At 41.0% G+C, this 27378-nt stretch overlaps 1 protein-coding gene across 1 annotated transcript in view; it reads right to left on the bottom strand.

Annotated features, from left to right (window-relative positions):
• LOC149802796 (voltage-dependent calcium channel gamma-7 subunit-like) overlaps positions 1–27378 on the bottom strand; it is a 114585-nt gene that overhangs the window by 10033 nt on the left and 77174 nt on the right. The window contains exon 2 of the mRNA XM_089951313.1: positions 3383–3719. Within this exon, the coding sequence (XP_089807439.1) occupies positions 3383–3614 (232 nt within the window). The 5' untranslated portion in view covers positions 3615–3719. The remainder of the gene's footprint in view (positions 1–3382; positions 3720–27378) is intronic.

Here is a 27378-nt window from a genome sequence, read left to right as displayed (position 1 = left end):
TTCTCTTAATATGTCGTCGAAAATGACTAGATGAGTTTAATTGGGGTCAGACACGTCCCGTCGTCTTCGCTAGGAATGCCTTCCACAGACACGATGGAATCGCCTTGACTTTCGTGCTAAAGGCTGTACACCGATTGTGGTAACAAGTTTTTAAAACCCTCTTTACCCTCTTTTGATGTAAGGTGATAGATGTACTTTTTGAACAGCATCGGTTTTATTTTAGTTCCGTACTAAATATGTTTAGTCATTAACTCACACACCGTACGTGGTACTGAAGCTGCCTCTTGAACCAAGATTACTTGGCATAACAGATTCTGGTAATCCTCTAACTCGTCCGTTGGAAATCGGTTTATTAGGATCACCTTGTAAGTATCATGAGTGGCATCCATTACTTTATGAATCTCACGCTAAGCAAGCATCAATGTCTGGCATATGGAACACTTTGAAATGAATCAGTGATCTTCTACCCTTATGGTTCCAAAATCGGTGACGTGACGGATGCAGTTATTCTTTGCGTTGAACTTGTGATTTGACTAGCTCTCGGTAAATGTGTTATCTCAACTCCACAGACAGATCACGAATGTTCTCTTGTAAAGTATATACTCAGTGTCCTCCGAGAATCGCTAGGTTGTGGCTAATGGCCTCGTTTATATGTTTGACTGAAGCAGTCTCCTCCCATAGTGTTAGTGTCTTCGTTTACTTTGGAAAAGGGCATAGTTTATAAATGGAGAAATGATTCTGAGTTTGCGTTTCACTTATATTTTGACCAGCTCCTGGTAAATGGGTTCTCTCAACTCTACAGGCAAACCGCAAATGTTCTCTTGTAAAGTATCCATCCAGAGATTATTGAGATCGAGCATGTTCCAGGTAAGTCGAATCTTTCTTCTTTCACTGGTGTAATGACACACCGCCTCGGAAGCACTTGACGTTATCCCCTTCGCACAAGCAGCAAAATCCGGCTCTGGCTAATTCTTCGAGGGTAAATCCTCCCATATATTTAGCCCATTATCCTTTGAAAATTTGGAATCGACTTTCAAAGGTGCCGTATTCAGGCAAACGCACAGGGAAGGAATGTTCGTCTTTCACAGGCTCTCTTCGATGAGTCTACGGTGAAATCCGCAGAAGTTTGCTCATTTTTGGATGACATCCGTAGGATGGTAGCTGAATGGTGTCACGTGGAGAATGACATCCACCATGAAAACCAGTAAAGAGTCCACGATAACGAGTGGCATTGCATTCGCATCTGTCAGGTTTGGCTTGCACAGCATCACTTTCCATGTTATGTATTGTAGTAGTTATAGCAAACTTCCCATTATGTGGTACTAAATCACTGAGGTCACAGCGTACGGCATCGCTCTCATCGCAAGGCACAGCATCACATTCCACTTAAGAATCAACGAATTGGAATGATTTATATTTACAAGTAGCATGACGTCACCTCATCTGTTCAATTCCTATTGTCCTTATCCAACAATCCCAATTTCACGTGTTCGTATACAGACCCAATATTCCCCATGTGCAATACCTCTTGGCCGTAAACAGCCCACAACCATTTTGACTGGATTTTCCATTGTCTATACTAGTCTTGTCCGCAATCGTGTCCACGACCTTTTGGACTGGGATTTCCATTCTCCGTAGACAGCCCCCATTAACTGCTAAAGTCAACGTTCATTTCTTTGCAGAAAGGAACCCTATATACTTCGTTTGTCTTGCGACTGTATTCGCATATCATTTGGGACAAAAGACCAACACAATGCGGAGTAACATAATTCTTTATTTGTAACTAGGATATTCGTGTACAAGCTATTATTCCACCAGAGCTTTATTCGAGTTAAAGATTTTTGTAATTGCTCTAGTGAACAATGATATAGGAGAATAAGCTGGTTTCACTTCTCCTTTATCATCATAACGTATCATGAGAATCATTGGGCAGTGTTAATACTCTTTGTACAGCATAAATAGACATTTTCCGAATATCACAAAACAAGATAGATGTATTTACTGGAAGCACTAATCAGAAGAATGTTTGGGTCGTACGCTTAAAGAATGCACACAGCGGCATATTTTTACTGTGATATTGGACCTATTAAAAATGTATTATGTAAGAAATATTTTCACTAGGAAAAAAAAACGTTTCTTCAATGTTGAGAATTTATGGGGGGGGGGTCCGAGTGGCCAAGTGATCTAAAACGCTCTCCGTTACGGATCACTGCCATCTCACCTCTGTCTGCGTGGGTTCGAGTCTCGAATTCAGCCGATGTGGGTATGTGAGAAAGCTTCCAGTAGCTTATCGTGGGTCGGTGGTTCTATCCGGGGTTTTCCCCGGGTTCTTCCTCCACCATTAATACTGGACGCCATGTATAGCCTATCGTGTGCTCAGCAATGCCGTTAAACCCCACAACAGCAACAACAACAACATGGGGGGTGGCTAATGTTAACCAGCATGACGATTAACAATGTTTCTTAATTTTTTATTTTAATTTGGTTATATTAGCCAAATCCATTACTGTCTAGTTAATTAAATTATTTCTTGACTTTTCTTGTTTTAATATGTATTATATTATTGTGATTGTCGGTTCGAAAAATGTCTTCAAGTGTTTTACTAAACATTTCATAAATGAATCTTTCTTGCATAATTATTTTATGATCTGCTTAGGTATCTTGAAAATGTACTTGCGATACGATTATTATTTGGTAGCAATTCAAACTGAAATGTGGGTGTAGGTTTTGGATAGTTTATAGCGATGTCTAGCAGTGGTGCATCACGCTGCAAACATTTAGCATCATGTCCCACCTAGTAACATTATCCTGACTCCAGACCGACCAGTCCTAACATTAACCGCTTACTGTTGACAGTCATGCGGGGTAGCTGCTAGTACCATTTTTATAAGTTTTTGCTATGACTTGGAAAGGGTTCGAACCCGCAACATCCCGTATCCAAAGGTGACGCTCTAACACTGAGCCACCGTAGCGGTTAAACTAAAATGATCAAACATGAGAACTTTATGATGACATGAAGCGTCTCCATGCTTCAGTGATTTGTAGGGTTGCGGTTTTTATTTTCAGAAGGAATTATTATGTCAAAACTGTGGAGGAATTAACAAAATGCCAGAAGAAATTCGTTCATTCTTGATATAATGTAAATGTCATTTTTCAAACCCTTAAAATGAAACCATTTTATATAAAATAAATCACATTTTAAAACTTGGACATTAGACTTTAGTAAAACTTAGACATAATACTCTGGTGAAAGTTTCCCGTTAGACGTTAGTAAAACTTAGACATCATACTATAGTAAAACTCAGGTATTAGACTCTTCTAACATTTAGACATTACACTCTAGTAATTACTGAATCATACACATTTGACAATGTAATCTTACCGTCCATAGACTCTAAGCAAATCTTCCAAAGTCCCGCTCTAGAAATGGTAGTTAAATTATAGGCTGTGGTATGAGTTATGTTGGTTCCATTTTCATTTATGGGAATCTCGATTAGGCACTGCTCCATCAAGTACACCCAATGTTCAGTTGCCACCGCTAGCAACAGCGCCGCTAATGATGTAGTGCCGGTACCAAGGCTGGCAAGTGTCCAGAACTGGCCTCTGCATGGCATGTTTGAACGTAAATTTTCACCTGACAAGCCATCCGAGATTTAAGACCAGTTGCAGTATGTTGTTCCTAGGAAAGTGTATACCCAGAGGATTATTGATAATGGGGTCTGAAATAAATAAAAAAGTAATAATTGCATAGCTTTTGATCTTCAATAATTGACAATAGATTGAACCGTTAATTGTAAAAATAACACAACCCCAAAGTACGATAACAAATTTAGCATTGTCGTGTATTATGAGCACACAAAAAAAGAGCATGGAGGTAATCATCCAGTCTTAATCTAACCTCTTCATCAACGTCTCGAAATTGCCTAGCTGCAAACATTTTTCCTTCTAGCCCGGTCCAAGCAGGCCATAAACGGCTAATACTCATGACTGAATATCATGACAATCACTTTAACTCAACCTAAGAAGCCATTACCACCGATGTATATCAGAAATCCAGACTAAGGTAGAAGGCAGCCAGGTTGTTTGCACATTGCTTCTCCGTCTCAGATGCAAGAAAAGGGCAATATTATCATGTGGCGCATTACGTCTGATACATGTATGGAAGAAATGCTGTTCATCTCTCATCTGCTTTCGGTATTTAATGGGAAAGAAGAAAAGGAATTTTACTTTAATGTAGAAGCTCTCAAAAGAAATAAAGACCGTAATCCACTGAATCAGTTTTGTTGTACTGTTTTACAATCCTGAAGTAAAGCCATGCATTTTCTGTTAATTCTGATATATGTTTTTAGTTCAAAGGAAACGGTTCCTATTTGTACGGTTTCATCCGCTCAATTTCATTTCAATTCAATTATAAATAACAGGGAAAGGATAGACTTTGGGATCAAATGCTGATTTACGTTGTTGGATAATGTTTAAATTAGAGCATACGTAACATGTTTCGTCAATTTCGAACTGCAAATTATAAATTTAAAGATTCGTCGTCATTTTTGCAATGTCTTTATGAACGACTGGAGATATGGAACATATTTACGCCTTCTATGTTCATGTTTATAACCACATACACATCTTCCACTAAAAAGAAACCATCCTCCAAGTTTCAGGTGCACGATTGACGTTGACGCTTATACAAGATATATTAGCAATGTCACATAGTTGACACAGACGATTATATAAAAATCCTAGGTGTCTTCCACAACTGAACATGGCTTGCACACTTTAAAGGCACGTGTGTTTTAGAAACGCAGTGGTTAATAATACATTTTCTTATGAATTAATGTTTCACGTTTACATATCAACTATTGCATGCGATCAAGTACCACTCCAAACAAATGTAACAGTAAAGAAACAAAATAACAAAAAGATCATACAAATGATAACGCTGAATTGACATGTATAGCAAACACCATATGGGTGTGCCATGTAATCGGTGTTCGGGCATATTGTAGTACCGATCTTGCTGATCCGTGTTTAAGTGAACTTTGCCAATGAACCGGTGTTTGACGCATTCGCCGTTATTCGGTGATAAACCTGTTTTTCACGAATTCACTGTGCATCGGGAATGAACCGGTTTTTGCTGTATCTCTGCAACAACTTTGTAACTAAAATTTTTTTCGCCATTAATTTCTTTAGTTTCAAATCTTATGTCTATCTCAATGTCTGCTCTAAAACCAGAAGAGTATTTTCGACAGCTGTATCATTCTCAAACAGGTATATTTAATCTCTTCATGGAGGACATGAAATCTGAAATCTTGGACATTTGAGAGTTATATTAAACTTCGATTTAATAAACATCTATAAATATAATATTGCACTTTCTCCAGATTCCAGATTTCCCCATGCATTGCAATCTTTATCAGAACAGAATACATTTTCTTGTATTTTAATATATAACAATTACGATATTTCAGCTATACCTATCCCTACCAAGGAGGTGGGAAGCCATTATACCTGGCCCACACTTATTTATACAGATACACGATATATATATATATATATATATATATATATAGAGAGAGAGAGAGAGAGAGAGAGAGAGAGAGAGAGAGAGAGAGAGAGAGAACACTATATTATGAAGGATATCATTAATAATGTGTCGTTTCCGTGCAGTTTAGTGAGAATCAGATTCAGAATCTTTTTGCAGCATTGTATGTGTCCACTAAATACAGAGCAAAGAACTAACAATTCCGCTAACAAGAAAATCGAATTTCAGTTTCTTGTAAAGAAATTCACGATTGACTGAACTTTCTCGAAACGAAACTAGTCGATCAAAGGGCGTATTACTATGCACAGTCAGAAGATTAATTGAATATGTATTTGACATATTTTTCTTTACTGTTGCTTACTTTTTTCTTCTTAATCTGACCAAGCCGTGACACTAGGGTTTCAATACAGTTATCGACGACACCTTGCCTAAACCAACGCAGATACAGTAGACTCTACATATTAGTATGTACACGAACCAGCGCTAGCCCATGCCAATCTCTTTTCGTTATGGGGGAAAGTTATCAACACTCCTACTACATTCGATCAGTCATTTCCTTGCATGAAATCATTATCTACATTCAACTCTCAAATAAATCGTGTATGTTCTTTAGAATGACATGATTTATACCAGCATCTGAGGACACGTGATATTTATGAACATTAGACTTACACATCAATCTTAAAGGTAAAAATAGCATTCAGTTAAAATTGTCTTGTACAATGAAATACAAGATGAAAATACCACTATAGGTGTCACACAGTACTACTTTAGTTTCTAAATGCAGTGTAACAGGATCATGCCATGTGGGGCTGGATAGAGTACAAACACTTAACCCAGTCCCGTGCGCAAGATGTTTAATTATAAGACAAATTAATGATGAATTATTCTAACATCCTACACATGTAAATGTGCACAAAGCTCAACACCGGATATAACAAGTGATAACGTTTGTAATTGGATATGATCAAATCATGGATTTTCAACATAAAAATACAAAAGATATCTTATGTCGACGGATATGATCAATTTATGGAAATTAATATCAGTAACTGATATATGGGTTTATCAATAGATAGGATCGATGTATAGAAATTAACATATTACTGATATATGGATATAAATACATACACACATGCATGCATCCATCCATACATACATACATACATACATACATACATACATACATACATACATACATACATGCATGCATGCATGCATGCATGCAGGCATACAGACAGACAGACAAACATACATAATACATACATGCATACATACATACATACATACATACATACATACATACATACATACATACATACATACATGCATACATACATACATACATACAAACATGCAGACAGAAAGACAAACAGACAGACAGACGTCGACAGCTGTGACTTGAATATGAGCACTTTTTTTACAGATGTTCCTACTAGAACAAATAAAATCTTCTACCATGACGTTGATGTTGCAGATTCCACACCTGGAACAGCTACCGTACAGGATGAACCCTCTCAAGCAAGAATGTTTTAAAAACGAAATTCAGTTTTTCTTGGAGAATAATTTCATAGGACCGAGTAAAATTTACAAGAGACACTTGAATTTATAGTGCAATTTCAACTAAGGATATATTCTTGGATTGTATTTTTATTATCCAACAAAAAAGCGCATTATTACTACACGGGCCACTTCAGGCACATCAACATTGCCAGCGTTGTATATATTCTAGATTTCCACTAAAATTTGATCAACACTTTAATCTTGAGGAATGGAGTCTATAATTCTAGAAATTTTTAGATTTAATTCGCAATACCGTAAATTCCATATTATATCCTTTCAATTTGCATTATACGCAAATAAATTAGTTGTTAAATTGAACAATGCCTGTCGCTTCAAACTCTGTTATTGTATTTGGTTTAAGACCACATTGAAGTTATATACAGATACACTTAACACACACACACACACATACACTCACACACACACACACACACACACACACACACACACACACATACATACATACATACATACATACATACATACATACATACATACATATATATATATATATGACCTCATACTTGTATAAGAATCCATTACGAACAGCTAGTACTCAGACCGAATGGTCCAGAATCTTTCGCTCCTGCAGTCAGTAAACCATTATCGTTTCTCGAACCTATTTGGCCATAGGTCATCGTGTCTGGTTTAGACAAATCATCTGAGTTCGAGGACCAGAAGCTAAAATGAAATGATCTATCTGTGCAATACACAAAAACATTGAATGCGAATACACCGATGTACATTATGCATGTGTAAACTTCGTCACCCGTTAAAGTGCTTCATAAGAACGACTGTATGAAAATTTTAAAAAATCTTCGTGAATGATTATACGATCTCAATCATTTCTTATCATGCGTACAACATAATTTAACTCAACTTGTCGATTAAATTATAAACGGCTAAGCTTGGAAAGACTATATTCTATCTAATATCATTGTGATATGTGAGTAGTAAATGGGGTGAGATTAGCGACAAAGGGAATTAGCATTACAGAGACCCCTGGGTCAGATTAGCGACAATGGAAATTTAACATGGCGAAAAATCGTGGGTCAGATTAGCGACAAGGGAAATTAACATGGGAATAAATCGTGGGTCACTCTAGCGACAAGGGGAATTTAACATGGAAATATAGTGTGGGTCTGTCTAGCGACAAGGGGAAATTAACATGGGGAATAGAGTTCGGGCTTTTGGGATTTTTTTTTTTAAATTTAAATTTAAATTTAAATTTAAATTTAAATTTAAAAAAGGGGTAGGCAATGGAAAGGCTATCTCTTTTCGAGAAATATGGCTGGCCCTGAAAAGGGCCTTTGGGTTTTCTTCTTCTGCTTCTAATTTCTTCTTTTTCTCCACCAAGTTCTTATTTTATCTCCAACACTCTTTCTCTTCTTCTCTTTCTCTTTCTCCTGCTCTTCTTTCTTCTTCTTCTCTTCCTCCTCTTCTTTCTTCCTCTTCTCATTTTCTTCTTCTTTTTCAATCTTTTCGTTCCATTTGCTTATTCTTATTCTTTCCTCTTCATCCTCCTTCTCCTCCTTTATCTCTTTCATGACACCACTAATCTTGTCCTTTGCCTTTTTTAAGTTATTAATTTCCATCTTTACACGATGGGGACTATAGGAATAATGGTCTTCAACCAGTCTTATTAACATCTGCTCCATCATTCCTAAGTTGTCTAAAACGTCTTGTAATGTTTGTATTTTGTCCATTTGGTTAGAAGCCATCTTCTTTTTTTATTCTTTGCAGAATGGTTTGAACGACGAATACTATGGGTTCTTATACTTAAAGCGCGTACGTGAAGGAAAACATCCCCCTAAAACGTAAAATTGATCTTACCTAGATCATGACCAAACAACGCGCGAACGTGAAGGAAAACATCCCCCTACTTTTTCATTTCATATAATAAAACCCAAACTATACTTTTTCATTTCATATAATAAAAACCCAAACTATACTCTCCACATACGCTAAGAAACAATAAACAAAATCCATAATCTACTATCCACACAATCTTACGTGAGCGCTTACAAAACCCAAACTATACTCTTCACATACGCTAAGAACAATAAACAAATCCATAATCTACTATTCACACAATCGTACGTGAGCGGGTACAAACACAAACACAAACACACAAACACAAACACACAAACACATACGCTAAGAACAATAAACTAATCCATAATCTACTATCCACACAATCGTACGTGAGCGCTTACAGAACCCTAACTATACTCTTCACCTACGCTAAGAAACAATAAAGAAACCCATAATCTACTATTCCCACAAACATACCTGAGCTCTTACAAGCACCAACACACAAACACATACCCTCACACTATCTTAAAAAAGAGTTAGTGTTTATAATCACACTACTCTACCTACACACATTGGCAAATCGATCGTTATTTCTTTTCTAGAGTATTGGGTAGCCCTGAAAAGGGCTGTTTTTTTTTTGTTTGGAACTTCATGGACACCTGGTTAATGGTGGCACCTTCCAGGCCTGGCGCCGCATACACATCTTATCCCCCAATTACTTTTTACCTTTTGAGGGGAGAGAGCAGAGGCAGGATATGTCGCTTCAGAATCCCAATTTTCGCTCTCTGGGATTCTGAAATTTCTTCTTCTTCTCTCCTTTTCCTCCTCCTCCTCTTCTTTGCATCTTCTCTCCTCCTCTTTGTATCTTCTTTCCTCTTCTTTATATCTTCTCTCCTCCTCTTCTTTGTTTCTTCTTTCCTCCTCCTCTCTTATCCTTCCCTCCTCCACAATGGCTTCCGCGGCCAGTTCATTTAATATGCGCCTGGCATATTCCAGATGCACATGAAGTTCCAACAGTTTCTCCAGTCTTGTGTTCATTTTTGGTGTTGATCAATCAACAAGGGTAGCTGGACTGCCGAACGAGTTTCAAATTATAGTGAAAGCGCGGACGTGAACGAAAACATCCCCTAAAAACATAAAATTGATCTTACCTACATCATGACCATAAAACAACGCGCGGACCTAAAAGAAACACTCACTCACTTTTTATGCTACCCATCACTATTTTAAAATTTTTTATAAATCACTTCAATAGACTATCCACATACGCAAAGCAATCCAATCTAACCCCAAATTTACACCTCAAACACCAAAAAAAAAAGACATCATTTTAATCTACTATCCATACCAACTTACTTAACCACTTACAAACACAAACACACAAACACATACCCTCACATTTTTTTAAAAAAGAGTTAGTGTTTATTTTCACACTACTCTACCTACACACATTGGCAAATCGATTGTTATTTCTTTTCTAGAGCATTGGGTAGCCCTGAAAAGGGCTGGTTTTTTTTGTTTGCTATGGCATTCTTTTTAGTTTCTAAGAATGCGATGTCCTCTGAGGATAGACTTTCTGGCGATAGGTCTGCTTCTTCGGAAAGAGAAGAAGAACTCTTTGGTGTCGATACGACAATCGACAAAGCCTCTGTCAGCTTCAGGTTGCTGCTGCTGCTCTTGTTGTTGTTGTTGCTGCTGTCTCTGAAGTCTGTACTTCTCTGTCCATTCTTCTTTTTCCCTGTTCATTTCTTCTCTGAAGAGCTCTTCTATCAGGTCTTCAGTGATTTTTAACATTCTCACATTCTCTATTTCTTCTGGCTTCGGTATCAGACTGTGTCTGACCCTATGCAAATTCACGTAGGCTTCGTTGAGTTTAGCTAGTTTGGAGCACATCTTCTTAGGAGGATGAGTCGACAATGGATGGTTAGACTGGAAACTGCCCCGGTTCTTAAAGTCAAAGCGCGGACGTGAAGGAAAACATCCCCCACACGGTTTTTGAGTCGCAACGTTCAGTGAGTGTCATGAGAGGGATAGTAAGAAATGAAAGAGCATCAATCCAACATTCTTATAGCTAAACAAAAGACAAAGGCATTTTTTTCAAAACACAACATTTTTTATTCAAAAATCACTTAACACTAAACAACAACTCTAACATTTTTAACAATAATCCAACAATATAACATCAAACAATTTTTTCAAAACACAACATTTTTTATTCAAAAATCACTTAACACTAAACAACAACAACTCTAACATTTTTTAACAACAATGCAACACTAAAAGTTTCTCCACTAGGTAAAGAGGGATAACAGTCTTCCATGGTTTCTAGTAATCTAGGATGACTTCTCTCAAACTGTTGATTTCTATGGTATTATCGAATTCTGCATACAGGATGACGTTCACCGTTTCATCAGGGTCTCGGTCTTTAAACTAAATTTCCACACGAATCTGGCCGGATTTTATAGGGTGGAAATGTCCCTCGTCGCTGCCTTGGTCTGGAGTGAAATCGAAAGCCCACAAAGCGTAGCCTCCTGCATAATCCTCGTACGTAATACCGTGACTGGTATTGGTTCCTAACTGTCCGATGGCTTCGTACAAGGACAAGTACGATCTCAAGTAATTCTTCTTTTTAAAGTCAGGTTCGAAAGGTCGGGTACACAAGGTCTTGCCATCGCGACTGACTTCGATTTTGGACACGCCAAAGTGTTGAAAGTAGAAAGGATTTTTTTCGGCAGCTCCGTTGAAGGCTGTATTCTCGACGATACCAACGATCAAACGTTTGGGTAACTGTCCTTGGAACAGATGATCTTCGATCATGGATCGCTGTCCCTTGGGAATGGTGAAGGTTTTCACTTCCACGCGTCGTATGGGATACTTGGCGGTCGTTCTGCTCAACGTCTGACTGATGTCGTTTCCCAGTTTAGGTAACACTTCCACACGGCGTACGTAGAGTCTGGCTTCTAGGATTTTGGTTTTGTAACCGTCACTATCAGCCATCAGATGGAAAGCGGCACTGGTACGATTCAGTCTCAGGCGGACATCCACCCCGTTCAGCAAATACTTTTCTTGCAACCACATGTCCAAATGCAAACGATCCATCAGTTCTAAACTTGTGTCGGCTCCCGTGATTCTCTTTCTTCGTTCTACAAATCCATCATTGTTGTCTTTCTTTTCATCAGTTTCCAATATTTCAAACTTGGTAGGTTCGTCAGCTTCCCATACCACACAGGCATTGAGATGAGTGTTCTTGGCATCTATTCCGTACGTCAAGAGATTTTCCAGGTAGGCACGATAAGGGTAAGTATCCATGCTGCTACTGACCAGTTTGTTATTCAAATACAAGTCCACTCCACTGAACAAGGAATGCATGAAATTGTTGACGGGAGCTACTGCTTCATCGTCTATAGCACCTCCAGTCTTATCTAGAATTTTGACTTTCAGGTACAAGTAACTGCTATTCAGATCGATGTAATCTTCGGGCTGTCCTTTGATTTCAAACTCGATGGGAGCGGAATCGGTCAGTGAGGAGACGGGGTGAAATTCCACCCACTGGGATTCTTGCATCGTCATCATCGTGGGGGGCATGGCAAACAGGTCCAGTTCCGTCTTGGAACAAGCGCAAGATTCTCGGTGCATCATTTTTTTGTCTCTTTTCTCAATAATCGAAAACGTCTAAGTCTCGAACGGTTCTTCTTTTCTTGGCCTTTCTCGCTTGAAGTCTGGTGAAAGGGTGTTTTCTTCGTCGTCTCTTTCTGCCTTGTCCTTGCTCAATGCCTGACTCGGTAGCGTGCAGGGCATTTATAGGTGTTTCTCGTTGGCCTAAAATGTCTTTGCCCGTTTGCAGCAAGACATTTTTGCCCGCCCTCATGAAGGCTTCTTTAGGGTTTTGTTTGTCGATGATGACATTTTGGAGAAATTCTTTGCCTTGTGTCAGTGCCGCATCTTTCAAGGCGTGCAATCCGCGTGTCACCATCGGTTTCAACACCGGGGCCACCGAACGAAAGGCCGATTTTAACATATCTCCTAAGCCGTGTCCTCGCTGTCGAGCAACCCCTCGGTACACTGGATACATGACTTAAGAGTCGTGAGAGAACCGTTTTCGAAAATGGAGTTTCACCGTGACTTTTCCTTTGGTGAATGGAATATTTTGTCCCAGATCTCCTTTTATAGCAATGTTGACCGTGCCCAAATACGACTTACTGACAGGCAAATAGTGAGGATGGACAAATTCGCGGTGGACGTGGTAAGTGTTTCCACCTTCCTCGTCAGTGTTCGTGGCAGAATCCACTTTGAAAGGAATGACACGCAGTAACGGTACGGAGGTGTGTCCCACCACGTTGTACTCCACCACATCGGAATACACGAACATCAAATTCAGTCCTTGGTTCAGTTCTACCGGGGCACGAAATAACTTGCTAAAAGACTCGTTGTCGTAAACGATGGGTAATTCGTTTTTCTTGATCATGGTCTTTCTCATGTCCATGTCTCCGCCCAACATGTCAAACAATTCAGGACAAAATAAAATGGACAGGATTTTACTCCGTTCAAATTTCATCAAGAAGCGACGAGCTGCTTTGTGGTACTCCATGGTGACATTTTTGTTGACATGCTCCAAAGCTTTCAGAAACACGACATTAAACCTGGAGGTTATGGTGCTGACCAAATGTTGACCACTAAAATAATAGCCTGGGGGAATGAACAAGTGATAGGTGGTGTACTTTTGTGTACGGGTTTTCTTGTCATATTTGACATTGCTATCCATCCACTGTTGCATTTGCTCGTCATGAACTTCCACATCAAAAAAATTTTGATTGGGAAGGACATTGAGGACTTGGGTCAGGTGAATCATTTCTACTAAAGCCACTTCCCAATGGGCTTCGTGATCTAACTGGATGGCTTGAGGTAATTTGGCCGTGTAACAGCACAACGTGTTCTTGGGAAACACCTCCATGGAACTGTCACTGGGTAAGGTTAAGTAAAATTGGTTTTGGTGACTCATAATTCCAGAGTTCTGTGGCTGTCCGAGGGGTTACTGGACGTAAGAGGCGTGTCTCCGTCTAAAATGGGGTTCTGGTTGTGATTGAAGTGGTGACTGGCACTGGCACTGGACACAAGGTTCCCCGGGTTCCCGTTCGAGGTGAATTTCAGGGAGGGATTAGGAAGCAGGTAACCGATGCAACTGCTCAATAAAATGGTCCACAATTGTTTGTCTCCTTGTTGCAAACTCAAATTGGCGATGGCTGCCCCGATGACACAATACACCACGAAGATTTGGCAGAAAAAGACGATTTGCGTTTTAGGCACACGTTCTCCACACCACACCCACAAGGGTTGTTTTTGTAAATCTTGCACAGGCAAATTTGGAAAAGACGTCGATGACACAAAACAAATATTTGTAGCCACGATTGTAGCTGGCCAAATGCGAGACATCGGCTAAATCGGCTTGCCATTGATGATCGATGCCTTCCACTCGGGTGCGACTTCTGGCAAACTTGCGTCGAATGGGTTTGTGTAAAGTGTAGGTAGCTTGTTCTTGTAACCATCGTTGCACTTGAGGTAAACGGAGACTTTTCAGTCGCGTTTTGGCAGCACGATACAATTTTTGAACTCCTGCGTAACCTGCAGGATGGGAGGGATCGTAGTAAATGCTGGCTAAGACTTTTTCCATTTTTTTTGTGTTGGTTGGTGTGTTAATAAGACACCCACTCTTGGAGGATGCTACTCTTTTTCTCTTGGGGTATTTTCTTGGATTGCAATGCTTTGCGAGTGCGGACAGCAATAGGTGTCGAAGAGGAGAAGGATGTCTGAGCGGGGGATATCGGTTCTTGTTTCACTTCTGTCTTCACTTCTGTCTTCACTTTCTTTTTCTCTTGTGATGAAGAAGGGGTGGCCATCATCTTTTTAATCCATCCAATTCTGGAGGTAGGTGGTGTTGTTAACTTGCGTACTTTTTCTGGTGGAGTTTGAAACCCTTCCTCTTCTTCTCCTTTTTCTGTCTTGGTCACGGGTACTGATGGTACTGGTACTGGTACTGGTGATGGTGCTGGACTTTTCATCAAGGTCTTAAAATCTTTCAGAGTGAGTAGAGCTGTTTCGTCTAAAGCTTTTTGCAAGAGTTGACCGTACTTTTGTGATTTTTCTGTTTCGGACAAATCTTGGTGATCCATCAAGGACTGCAATTCGTGTTGTAACTGGGACATCTCGCTCAAATGGGGATTGGGAGGTAATTGCGGGGTGTGTTGTTCTTGCCACCGATGGTATTCCATCCATCGTTTGTAAGGCACTAAAGCTAGTTTTCGTCCTTCCATGGGCTTGTCAGGGGTCGATTCTGAGATCTTGGAACTTCCGAGGCCTTTTTATCTTGCTCCCACCAGTCCTCCCAACATGGTTCCCAAGACTCCTTTCAGTATGGGGCCTAACAAGAGAGGTAAAATACCTCCACGTTGCACTAACATCTTCTTTTTTTGACGAATGGGAATTTTCTTTTCAACCATTTGGCGAAGAACGTGACGATGTTTGCCTAAGCATTGTTTCTGGTGTTTGGACAAAGGGATCGTGCCTTTCAAAACGTTCAAACAACATTCGCACACGGTATCGATGACCTCTTTGGAGGCTGTTTGAATGAGTTTTTCTCGTAGGGGTGGAGAAGCTTTGGACAGGACAGATAACATGTCCCCATGTTTGGCTAAACGTGGTGGCAGTCCTTTCCTTTTCTTTCCTTGGGGTTTTCTGGAGGGTGACATCTTTGAGTCTTCAGGAGCACCAAAAAACACTGATACCCGACTTGGTCACAGGCCTTTTTTATACTGGAACGCGTCGCCACTGATCGTCTTTACGTCGTATTAGTTTGAGGACAGGCATGACACGTCGTGCAGGGGTACGTAACGGACTAAATCGAGCCAGTTCTTGCTTGGACAAATCCAGTAAACTTTGTAACATGCCCGATCTTTCTTGAACTTTGATTTTGGGAGAAGGTACTTTGTGAGCAGCAGCCACTGCCACTAAATTGGAAGGTCCTGCCACCTGGGAAGTTCTTTTGGGGGTCATCAACGGAGAAGTTCTTGGTGTGATCAACGTCTCCAAGTACTCTTCAGTTCTGGGTGTCATTAACGGAGAAGTGGACAAACGTGAAGCTGCCGGAGACGCAGTCACTGCCGTGGCAGATCGTGGTTTGCGAGTGTAAGGTTGCGTTCTGGCCGAAGTGCCTCTCTTGCGACTATTTTTCTGTGGACTTTTCTTTTTCTGGGGGCTTCTTTTCTTTTTCCGGTGTGGTGGTGGTGTCTGGTCAGAGGAGGGTCCTGCCACTGGAGAAGTTCTCCTTGGGGACCTGGTCTTTTTCTTCTTGGGGCTTCGTTGGACTTTTGTCTTGGGTATAACTTTGGGGGCATTAGGATCCCATCTTAAGAGTGAGCGAATGATGACCCCTCCTAGAGTACCGCTCCCTCCAGGTTTCAAAATGATTTGTTTTTTGGTTTGAGTGTCGATGCGGGGATCGGCCAGTTGGACCAAAGCGACTTTGTTTCGATCGAAAAAGCGTTTGGTTTGATGAGGAATCTGAATGATTCCTTGGAGTAATTGACGTGCCGTCACCGTGAACCATCGTAAGACTTCTTTGAGACTAGCTTCTAAGACACGAGCTCGTGTTTGTGGATTTTTTTATCGACTGATGCCATACAAGGCACGAATCAATTTGACGGGAAGATGCGACTGAAGGGACGTCATGTTCGCACTGTGTGAGACAGACGAAAAAGGGTCTGAGGTTTTTATAGATTTTTTTTATGGGGAGTGAAATGAAGCCGAGGACGGAGACGTGTACAGGACATGCCCTCCGTCTTGGCACCAGTGGTGAAACAAGTGGGTACGAAATCGCAAATCCTCGGGAGTCGTAGGTTTCAAATCGACGAGTAAATAGGCGTGTGGCGTTTGAGTGGCATCGTCGTACGCCTGAGTCAGCCAAGGCGTTCCTAACTGTTTGGCTAAGACATGCACTTGCGATTTATCTCGGGGGCTTTTAAACAAGACCACGTAATGCGCATTGAGACTGATGGTGCGATGGGCTTTACTTTGTTGAAACAAATTTTGGGTGATGTAAACGACACTGGCATTACGGTGATGCCCTTTGCGCGTGAACCACAGTTTAATTTCTTCTTCGTCTTCTCCTAACATGTCGTCGAAAATGACCAAATGGGTTAGACGGGAGTCAGAGACGATGCCGTCGTCTTCTTTAGGAATGCCTTCCACAAACACGATGGAATCGCCTTGACTTTCTCGCAAGAGGCTGTACGCCGATTGCCACTCTTTGTAACACCACACGATTCGTTGAGAGGGTCGATCGATCAAATGATGTTTATGTTCGATCAAACGTTTGACGAATTCGGTTTTGCCTGAACCGCTAGGTCCAGCAATGAGCATGTTAAAGGGATGGCGAAGATACAAAGCCTCCCAACTGGCACGATCTAAGTGTTCGTCGATGACTTTGACAGTAGAGAAAGAGGGAGCAGAGACAGCAGAGGTAGCCATGGTGTGAGAAATGTCACTTGTGACACGAAAAACAAACAAGACAAGAGTTTATATACTTTTTCAGAACACGTTTATTGAATGTTTCAAACATAAATACGAAAGACAAAAATGCATAAAAGCCAAAGGCTTAAGTACAAGAATAAAAGGCACATGATAACCATGAACGTGGAATAAACACAAGTGTCTGTACAACATGTTTTGGGTAAAGTTCTAACCAGTTCTATAGTAGGGGTAAGGTCACACAAGTGTCCTCCCGAAAGGGCCTTTCAGGCCTGTCCACGACAGTCCTGTCCTGGGTGACGGGTTCTTCTGGCACCGTCACTAACACAGGTTAAAAAGTAACTTTTTTCCTTGAATAACTCTCGTGCATACTGGGCCACCTCTTGTGTCCAAGCCTCAAAACCCTGGTCTCGGTGATGTCCAACATTTGACTCCTAACCAATCTGGTTTCTTCTTCGTCAACGACATGGTAAGTTACTTCAATGAACAATGAACTATCGATCTTGCCTAGGGTTCCTTTTCATATACAGACCAATACCGACGTGACCGTACGGTAAGGTGAAGTGATTGGGAAGTCGCACTCGCTTCTGGTATACAATTTGATAGACTTTTCCAAGGGTCGACTGACGATGTGGTGAGTGGGTAAACGTACAATCTTGTTCGGTTGAAAGGTGGTCACTTTAAAGTTTCCATCCTCTCCCGACTGCAAGGCTTCTTTCAATACCCCAAAGTTGACCACTCGACTGGTACGATGATTCAGAGTCAGTCCTTTCACTTTGCACGTCGTGTGCACTTCTCCTTGTTTGTCCCGGTATTCGTAGCCGTAATTTTTGGGACCACCACTGACGAAACTTAGAATCTTGTCGTCGGGATGCTCGTCTGTCCAGGCCCCTAAACGGTCTCCTTCGATGTCAGGGTGCTGTTGAATCGGGTGATGGATGTAAATGCAACTGTCCGTGTCAAAGTACAGGACGCGTTCTTCTAACAGTTCTAAAGCTTCGTACAATTTTAAGCGAGCATGAGCTGTCACGTAAGCCGCAATGATGACATTTCCAAAAGGGTCGTCTTGTACAAAGTCCAGATCTTCTTCGTAATTGACCAAGATCAAATCCTCTCGAACGACGTCCACGTGTTTCATGTATTTGGTTTTGTCGTGAATCATCTGGAAGTAGCGGGAAGGTTCTGTCAAATATTCCGTCTTGGGTAAACACGGTCGTTGTGCCATTTTACCCCACAAGCAATTTAACATCACTTTGGCAAACGATCGCCTGCCTTCGTTTTTTTCGATGTGGTCTAAAGAGATGCCTTCTTGTGCGTAGTATTTCTCTTTGAATTGTATTTGGTCTTCGGGAGTGTGACACCAGGAAGGATAGCCGCTGGCTTCTTGTTTCAGTTTCAAAAAGGCATCCACGTAGTCGGCGAAAATGCCTTTCTGAGTAGGGTCACCCTTGTGGTACTGTTGTGTCTTGGGACAGTGGCAAATTTCGTACACTTCTAACAGTTGGTATCCCATGTCCAGAGCTTTGAACAATTCCACGCTGACCCAGGTTCCCGTCAAGGCACGTTCTTCCTGGCTGTGATGGCAAGGTTGGTCCTGGTTGCACGTTTCGGAACAAGTACGGCACAAGGGAAACATCAGTTTGCCTTGACAATGGTGAGGTAAGACGGGATGGTATAGGTTCGTGGGAGGCAAAACTTTACACTTGATCAAGCCTTCGTATTGTCGAATGTTTTTCAGGTCAATGTGTTCCGTCAACAATTGCGGGTGCCCTACAGGAAAGCGACAATATTTGCACACGTTGGGATACAGCGAACACACGTCCAAGTATTTGATTTCTTCTCCTTTCTCTTCGTCGGCTTGGTACAGCAAACAGGTGGCATTGGTCCTTCCTCCGTACAAACTATCCCTCGGGTTCAGCGGGTCCATGAACTGGTAACTTTCCACGAGGCGTTTAAACTCGGGATCGGTTTTCAAACGGTGATCGTACTCGTGTTCCCACATTTCCACCACTTGGTATCCTTGCTGTTCTAACTTTAGGCGTCGCTGACAAGTGTCCTGGTACAAGTCTTCCATGGTTCGTTGCAAAAACTGATTTTTAGTGTCACGGTCAGGGTAACAGACGGGACATCCGTGAAATAAGCAACCGTTAAACTCGTACACGATCTTGGGGTTTTCTAAGTCCCAGCCATCTACCGAATACGTTCCGATGGTCTTTTCGCCTCCTCCGTTGCGGGCATGCTGAATCCATTTGTCTTCCTTGTCGCACAAGTAATGTAACCAACGTAGGGCTTTGACCGAGTATTGACGCTTGACATAGTGGGTCGTTTGAGGACTGATGACAGCCACGGTGTTTTCAGGCATGAATCGTTGGCGGTACACTAAGGAACACGCTTTGGCAATGGTGCAAGCTTCTTTCAAAGGATCGACCCCTCCGTGTTCCATGAACAGTTCTCGAAATTTTCCACAGCAACGTCGTAAAATGTCCACGTCGGAACGACAATACTTTAGCATTTCTTCCTGAAAGTCGAAAGGGTCGGAGGCATGAGCCTGGTACCAAGCGTAGAAAGCTTCTCGTTGTTCGGTACGCATGTTGTCGGGGTCGTAATAGTGAGCCTCAGGTAAATGGGGTAGAACGGCATGTTGATTGGCTTCCGTATTGAAAAAGTGTGGAAAGTACCCTTTAGCCATTTCTGTCATTCCAAACGTTTTAGGCATTCGACTCAAAGGCATGGCCAAGTAACTCATCGAATCTTTAAACTGCACTTGTCCCACTTGCATGAAAATGATTTTGGCTCCGTTCAAAGTCACTTTAGGACGCTCGGTGCCTTGTTCCGTATAGTATCTGAGAAGAAACTGTCCATCGTATCCGGAGAAATTGTGAGCCATCACCGTGGCATGACGATGACAATCTCCGTAACGTTCGATGTCCTCTTGGCTCCACGTCTTGTCGATGGGGTCTAAGACCCATTGGGCAAAATCGGCTAACGTGTTTGGTCCCCGAAAGATTTTTTCACGCCCTCCGGGAATCTTGCTGCAGTGAGGGCAATGACTGAAGATAGGTTCTTGAATGCACTTCTCGCACGCTCGATGAGCCACGCAGAAATTAGGAATGTGAATGCCGGTCTCTTGCATACATTCGAAATCGAAAAAGATGAAATTGCCTTTCTTCTTGTGACCGTCCTCTTTCTCTGGTGGGGGTTGGTATTTTTGCACGTAGCATTGGTGTTCCAAGTCCACGATGCGGTGACAAATGTGACATTTTTTTTTCCTGAACATACGTGTGCCTTGGTACTATTGGTACGTATGCCTTGTCTACACGTAGGGCACAATCTCAAGAGTTGACAAGCACATTTCTGCTGTGAACCTTGCGTCTTCAGATGTTGTTGGTAACAGGTAGGACTGACAAACGTGCGCAAACAAGTCGAACAAGGCACTGGTCCTTCGCTCAGACAGGGTGAAGAGGCCAAACATCCTGGGCATTTCATTCCACAATGCTTGTGTTGCTCTCGATTGTTATAACCATAGTCACATTTCTCACAATAATAACTGTATCCCAGGAATCCAGTGATACTGGTAATGGTATCGAAATGGTCATCGTGATGATAGACATGAATGTATTTTCCGTCCTTAAAATCTTGGCCTCGAAACAACAGAGTTCCACGCATTTCTTGAGGGTGCACTTTCAAGGTGTAGCGTGGAGCTAGGGCATCTTGCAATTTTTGCATCTCAGGAATGCCACAGGGTGTGTCTTTGGACAGTCCGGCTTGTTGTAACAGGAGTTCTGCTTCGTTTCGTTGTTTGGCTCGATCGCATCGTTGAATAGTTTTCCAGGTTCTTTTCCATTCTACCGTGTCGTTCTTGTTGGCATAGGTTCGTCCCACCACGATGGCACGGGCTAAACACATCTGGTCTTGAGGGTTGTTAATTCGGACGAGACTCTTTTTGGTGTTGCGAAGGTCGTCCACCAATAACATCTTTTTGCATCCAGTTCCTTGAGGAGGAGAGACGTGGGCCATTTTCAGTGTGGCTTTACCATCGGTGATGTCAAACTGGTCATTAGATTGTTGCACCTGTTGTATCTTGTCCATGACTTTGGAAGGGGTCAGTTCTGCGGGTCTGCTAAACTCGATCCAAACAGGGGATTTCAAACCGTCGTGATCTATGGATAGTGTCAAGCGATCGTCTTCTTTGGCTTGACATTGTCGCTTGAGTGCGGTGAGCAAAGAATCCCACATCTCGGTGATAAACCCTTCTGCTTTCTCCAAGGGTACGTCGGCCTTGAAATCTTTAAACTTCACCGTGTAGGTGTAAGCCGTGGTTCTAAATTTTCTAGAGGAGCGCTTTTCCGTCTCTCGAATGGAATAGTACTTTTCAGGGTTGACTAAGGGTGGTGAACTTGGTTTAGAGGGTTCGGATTCTGGTTCACTCATGTCCTCTTCAAAATCACTGGCATGAATTTGTGCCAAGATTTCAGCCCTGGTACGAGGCGATAGATCACGTTTCTGCCTCTTACTTTCTTCTTCTTCTTCTTTCTTCTCGAATGAATGGGATCGTTTCATCTTGAGTGCAAAACGTCAAATGACTCAAGTTTAAACACCATAGACTAATTTATAGTCTTGGCAAACCAGCGTATATAAAAAGGGTGTGTGTCTTGTCCTTTCACTATTCATTTCACTCTCAAGCCGAGCACAACGATGGAAGAGACTACACAAATCGAACGTTTCGTCAGAGCTTTGCGAGGGGTCATTAGAAAATTCTCTTCAGACCAGCCGACGGACTACTCTCCTTCCTTTCGAGATAAAAGTCAAGATACTTGCTATATCTGTCAGAAGAAAGGGCATTGGTCTTCAGAGTGTCCAGACCGTCAAAAAAAAAACAGGGGCTAAAAAAGACAAAAGTCAAGATACTTGTTATTATTGTAAAGAAAAAGGACATTGGTCTCCAGATTGCCCAAAAAAGAAACAAGAGGAGTCAGAAGAAAAGAAGGATTCTTCAGAAGAAGAGAGAGATTCTTCGAAAGAAGAGAGGGATTCTTCAGAGGAAGAAGAGGAAGAAAGAATACAATTCTATTTAAAAGAGGCAAAGAAACAGGAGAAGAAAAGAAGAAGGGAAGAAAATGAGGAAAAAACGGTGAAGAAATTGAAAAAACAGAGAGACTAAATAAGGAGAAAGAAGAAGTGTAAGAACTTTTTAAAGTGTTCTGTGGTGAATTGTGAATTGGATTGTAAAAAATGGATAAAAGAATACATGAATGATATAAGGTAAGTGTCTTTGAGTTTTAATTTTAAAATAAGAAGCTACACTCAAGCACTCATACACAGACACGTACTATAAAGGTAAAATGGGTGGGGTTTATTTTTGAGTTATTGGCAAATTGAAATTGTATTTCTTTTCGAGAAATGTGGGTGGCCCTGAAAAGTGCCTTTTTTCTTTATGGTGTAGGAGTGAGTTTAACCAATCAACTTTAACTGCCTTAAGCCTTTGCCAAGGCCAAGGCCTACTTCTGATGATTGGGTTGAAATCACTAAGGGTGGTACGACAGGCTTAGTCACAGGGTTGGCGTGTTTAGCTCCGGAAGGTCGTATTCTCTTCGGTCGTGATAAAGAAGTCTGATACATTTGTTTCAGACTTCTTAACTCCGCTAAAATGTCCAACAGTACCGTGGCCGTTTGATTTTCACCTTCTTGTTTCTTTGCTGCTACTTCTTCTTGCTGTTGTTGCTGTTGTTTTTTTTTCTTACCTCTTCTTGTTGCTGTTGCTGTTGCTGTAGGAGAAAAGCTTGTTCCGCTTCCTTTTGTCGTTGCATAAATTTCTCCAGTTCTTCTTTCTGTCTCTGTCTAAAATTCTCCACTTGCGGTAATGAAGAAGGTAACGAAGGTTCCGGAACAAATTCTTGCGAGGTAAGAAAATCCACAAAATCCCAATGTACCTCTTCTGAAAGTAAGTCCGGGTTCCCTTGGGCAGTCTCCCCTGCTGGTGCACCCCAATGGATCGTTTTCTGAGTTTCCGTCATGTTGAATCACTGTCGCATAGATCGACTGCACACAAGCGCTAACGAACCTATATAGACCACGTGACGTCACAGACTGCTCTCTTCGGATTGGATGCGAGCTGACTGAATTTTGTAACGCGTGTTCGGATTGGTGAATGAATTCAATCCGTTTCAATCCTTCCTGTACCTATAAATAAGCGCAGTTCACTGCATTGATTCACTTGTTCTCGTCGCTTCAAGATGTGGACCGATGTGCAATCTTCTACGCTTGTGTCTTCCATGATGTTTAGGACGGACATGCTCATGTATGTCCGATCCAAGTGGACCATTGTCCACAGGACAAACACCAGCCTGTGGATACGTAGGATCTACGTTGAAAGACAAGGATGCCTGAAAAGAGTGCTGATTTACGGACCAACAGTGAGACGTAGCCTAAGGACAAGAAGAAGACCAATGCGGTACCATTTATGTTAATGAATACATTAACATAAACCCAAAGGCCCTTTTCAGGGCCAACCATATTTCTCGAAAAGAGATAGCCTTTCCATTGCCTACCCCTTTTCTAAATTTAAATTTAAATTTAAATTTAAATTTAAATTTAAAAAAAAAATCCCAAAAGCCCGAACTCTATTCCCCATGTTAATTTCCCCTTGTCGCTAGACAGACCCACACTATAGTTCCATGTTAAATTCCCCTTGTCGCTAGAGTGACCCACGATTTATTCCCATGTTAATTTCCCTTGTCGCTAATCTGACCCACGATTTTTCGCCATGTTAAATTTCCATTGTCGCTAATCTGACCCAGGGGTCTCTGTAATGTTAATTCCCATTGTCGCTAATCTCACCCCATTTACTACTTATGTGATGTGGATGCGACTGTCTATAAACATTGGAATATTGTTACACGCACACGGGTATTTACTTGACCGAGCGGTTGTCAAACCCTGGCGCGATTCTCGCTAGAAGTCATAAGTTTACCCCGACTTTCCAAAGACTTCCATACAACCTCAGTTGTAAATCAGAAAGCCCGACGTGTCCATTCTATACCTAAATCTTCCTCTAATCAATGCAAGACCACAGATAAACCAAACTGCCAACTATCTATCAACCGTACATCTGCGTGTTTTGGCTTCATTATGTTTCCGTACCACCAACCGTTCACGCCTTAGAACATATATGAGTACTCCCTAACAATGGGAACTATTTTAACTCCGCCACCTTAGGCCAGTCAATGATGATTTCCAGGCACATTTCGCCGATATAACTGCACCATATTCGCCCACATGGCGACATAAACGGTGTCTGTCAAGTCCCTTTTTATTTATTCCCTTGTGTAATTTACCGGTTTAATACAGTCAATACTGTCACTGCAGTCACGCTACCAATGTATACCACTAGATTTTAATATGTACTATTTTACGACAGGGTCATTCATTCGGTTTTGGTCGGAATTCACTACTAGTGAACCAGGACATCATGGAAACACACTAACACTTCACTCCGTGACGTTTGCTCCTATTAATTAGCTCATTAGTTCGGGCCAGGAATATTTCCATGGCGCCGAATTCCAATAATCAAACAAGTAATCACACAAATCTAAGAATTGCTTAAAACGGGGCACTATAACCAAGTGCACATACTCTAAATTTACTACAATATATTCATAAAACGTAAGTCTGTTAAACAATTTCTTCACATAGAAAGGATAGCAAAAAGAAGGGAGGTTTCTGCTCTTAAAATTGCTTTTTGACAAGATTCATCTACATTGTGACGATACAGCCAGATAATTCGCCATGAGTACTATGATCGCGGTCTCATCCAGATACCGGTCAGATAACGCGAGGTAGAAAGGGTTCTCAACTGTCGACGCATTGTGCGTGCTCTAGTGAGTGAACAATAATCAGTAGTTCTAAATCAAAAAGGTTAAGACTAATACACATGCTGGACGAGTCAACGAAATCCATTCACAGTGTCGTTTGTATATAATGCACACACATATAGGTACAATCTCACAATTCCGTGACATCAAGATGATGCTAATATTCTCTAACAGGCTACCCATGTCGAATATTAGTACCCATTTCTTAATCATAAAAACTCATATGCATTGAAGACATTAGAAACCTCTATCGTTAAATACCCATATATGTAACAAAATATAGAATACCTTACAGCGGGTTGAAGGCGTAATAATCTATACTGTGCCTTACCATCTGGGTATTTTATTCTCATGGTTAACAAGTTACATATACCATCCTTTTCCTACTCATCCGCCAAGGAACTTTTAAGAGGAAAAGAAACGTTGTCATTGTAAGTTGTAAAATATTATATCAAGACTATACTTTCTTCGGTAATGGACGATGAACGAAATTTTGTGCTAGAGATTCCAAGCTGGTGTGGCTCATGTAAACTCGATGGTGTATATGAAGTAATTCCTGAAGACATAATAATGTGTCTATAAATGGAGTTACGAGAAACGTTAATAGGGCTTTGTTTAAATAAGGGGTCCTTCCAGTCGAGTATTACTTGACCTACGATGGGTCATTTTTAAGTTCTGAATGGTCTTATGGTCTATAACAAAATGTATTATTAGTGAATATATGGTTAATGCAGACCCTCAAAATATTATCCATGTAATTCTCTTTTTACATGCTGAATCAGTATGTTGGTGTGTTTAGTGTTGTGCTAAGACAATATTCACAGGCGACGTTTGTTAGGAACATTTGTTAGAGTTATAAGTGCTCGTTTGCCTATAATAATATTTCGGGGCTGTTGTGAATTATTCAAACGAAGTCTGGACTTTGTAATTTGGATACGTGCATTCGAGGATTTATCTGAAATACATTCGGAGTAAATCATTATTTTGGACTTGAATATAACAACTTAGGAATACTTTAAATTTGCAGGATAATATTGTATATTAATCTTACATTTTCAATTTTTTGTAAGTTTTAAAAATGCGTTGGTTTTGCATATTTGTTTTTACTTACTATATGACTACAGAGTCACTACAGCATACAATCATATAATCGCATTCATTTTTTAAGCGTGTAATATCAATTTTATGATGTGTTTCTTACGTGAATGATATAATTAAACCACATGTATGTTATATCTGATATCTTCTAACTACATTATGAAATATTATGATATCATTTAACTGCATTATAGGCAATATGCACAATATCAGTTAACCCCAAGTTCATGTTATATGCATGATTGATCCCGTTTAACCTCGTGCTTATGTTATAGGCATGACTGATCTCGTTTAACCTCGTGCTTATGTTATAGGCATGACTGATCTCGTTTAACCTCGTGCATATGTTATACGCATGACTGATCTCGTTTAACCTCGTGTTTATGTTATATGCATGATTGATCCCGTTTAACCTCGTTCTTTATGTTATAGGCATGACTGATCTCGTTTAACCTCGTGCTTATGTTATAGGCATGACTGATCTCGTTTAACCTCGTGCATATGTTATAGGCATGACTGATCTCGTTTAACCTCGTGTTTATGTTATAGGCATGACTGATCTCGTTTAACCTCGTGTTTATGTTATAGGCATGACTGATCTCGTTTAACCTCGTGCTTATGTTATAGGCATGATTGATCCCGTTTAACCTCGTGCTTATGTTATAGGCATGACTGATCTCGTTTAACCTCGTGCTTATGTTATAGGCATGACTGATCTCGTTTAACCTCGTGCTTATGTTATAGGCATGACTGATCCCGTTTAACCTCGTGCTTATGTTATAGGCATGACTGATCTCGTTTAACCTCGTGCTTATGTTATAGGCATGACTGATCTCGTTTAACCTCGTGCTTATGTTATAGGCATGACTGATCCCGTTTAACCTCGTGCTTATGTTATAGGCATGACTGATCTCGTTTAACCTCGTGCTTATGTTATAGGCATGACTGATCCCGTTTAACCTCGTGCTT

This window comes from Sinohyriopsis cumingii, chromosome 3, assembly GCF_028554795.1.
Source record: "Sinohyriopsis cumingii isolate HCF-2022 chromosome 3, ASM2855479v2, whole genome shotgun sequence".
Taxonomy (NCBI): Eukaryota; Metazoa; Mollusca; class Bivalvia; order Unionida; family Unionidae; genus Sinohyriopsis; species Sinohyriopsis cumingii.
Note: the sequence above shows the minus strand (reverse complement) of the source record. Positions and strands in the feature narration are given on the sequence as shown.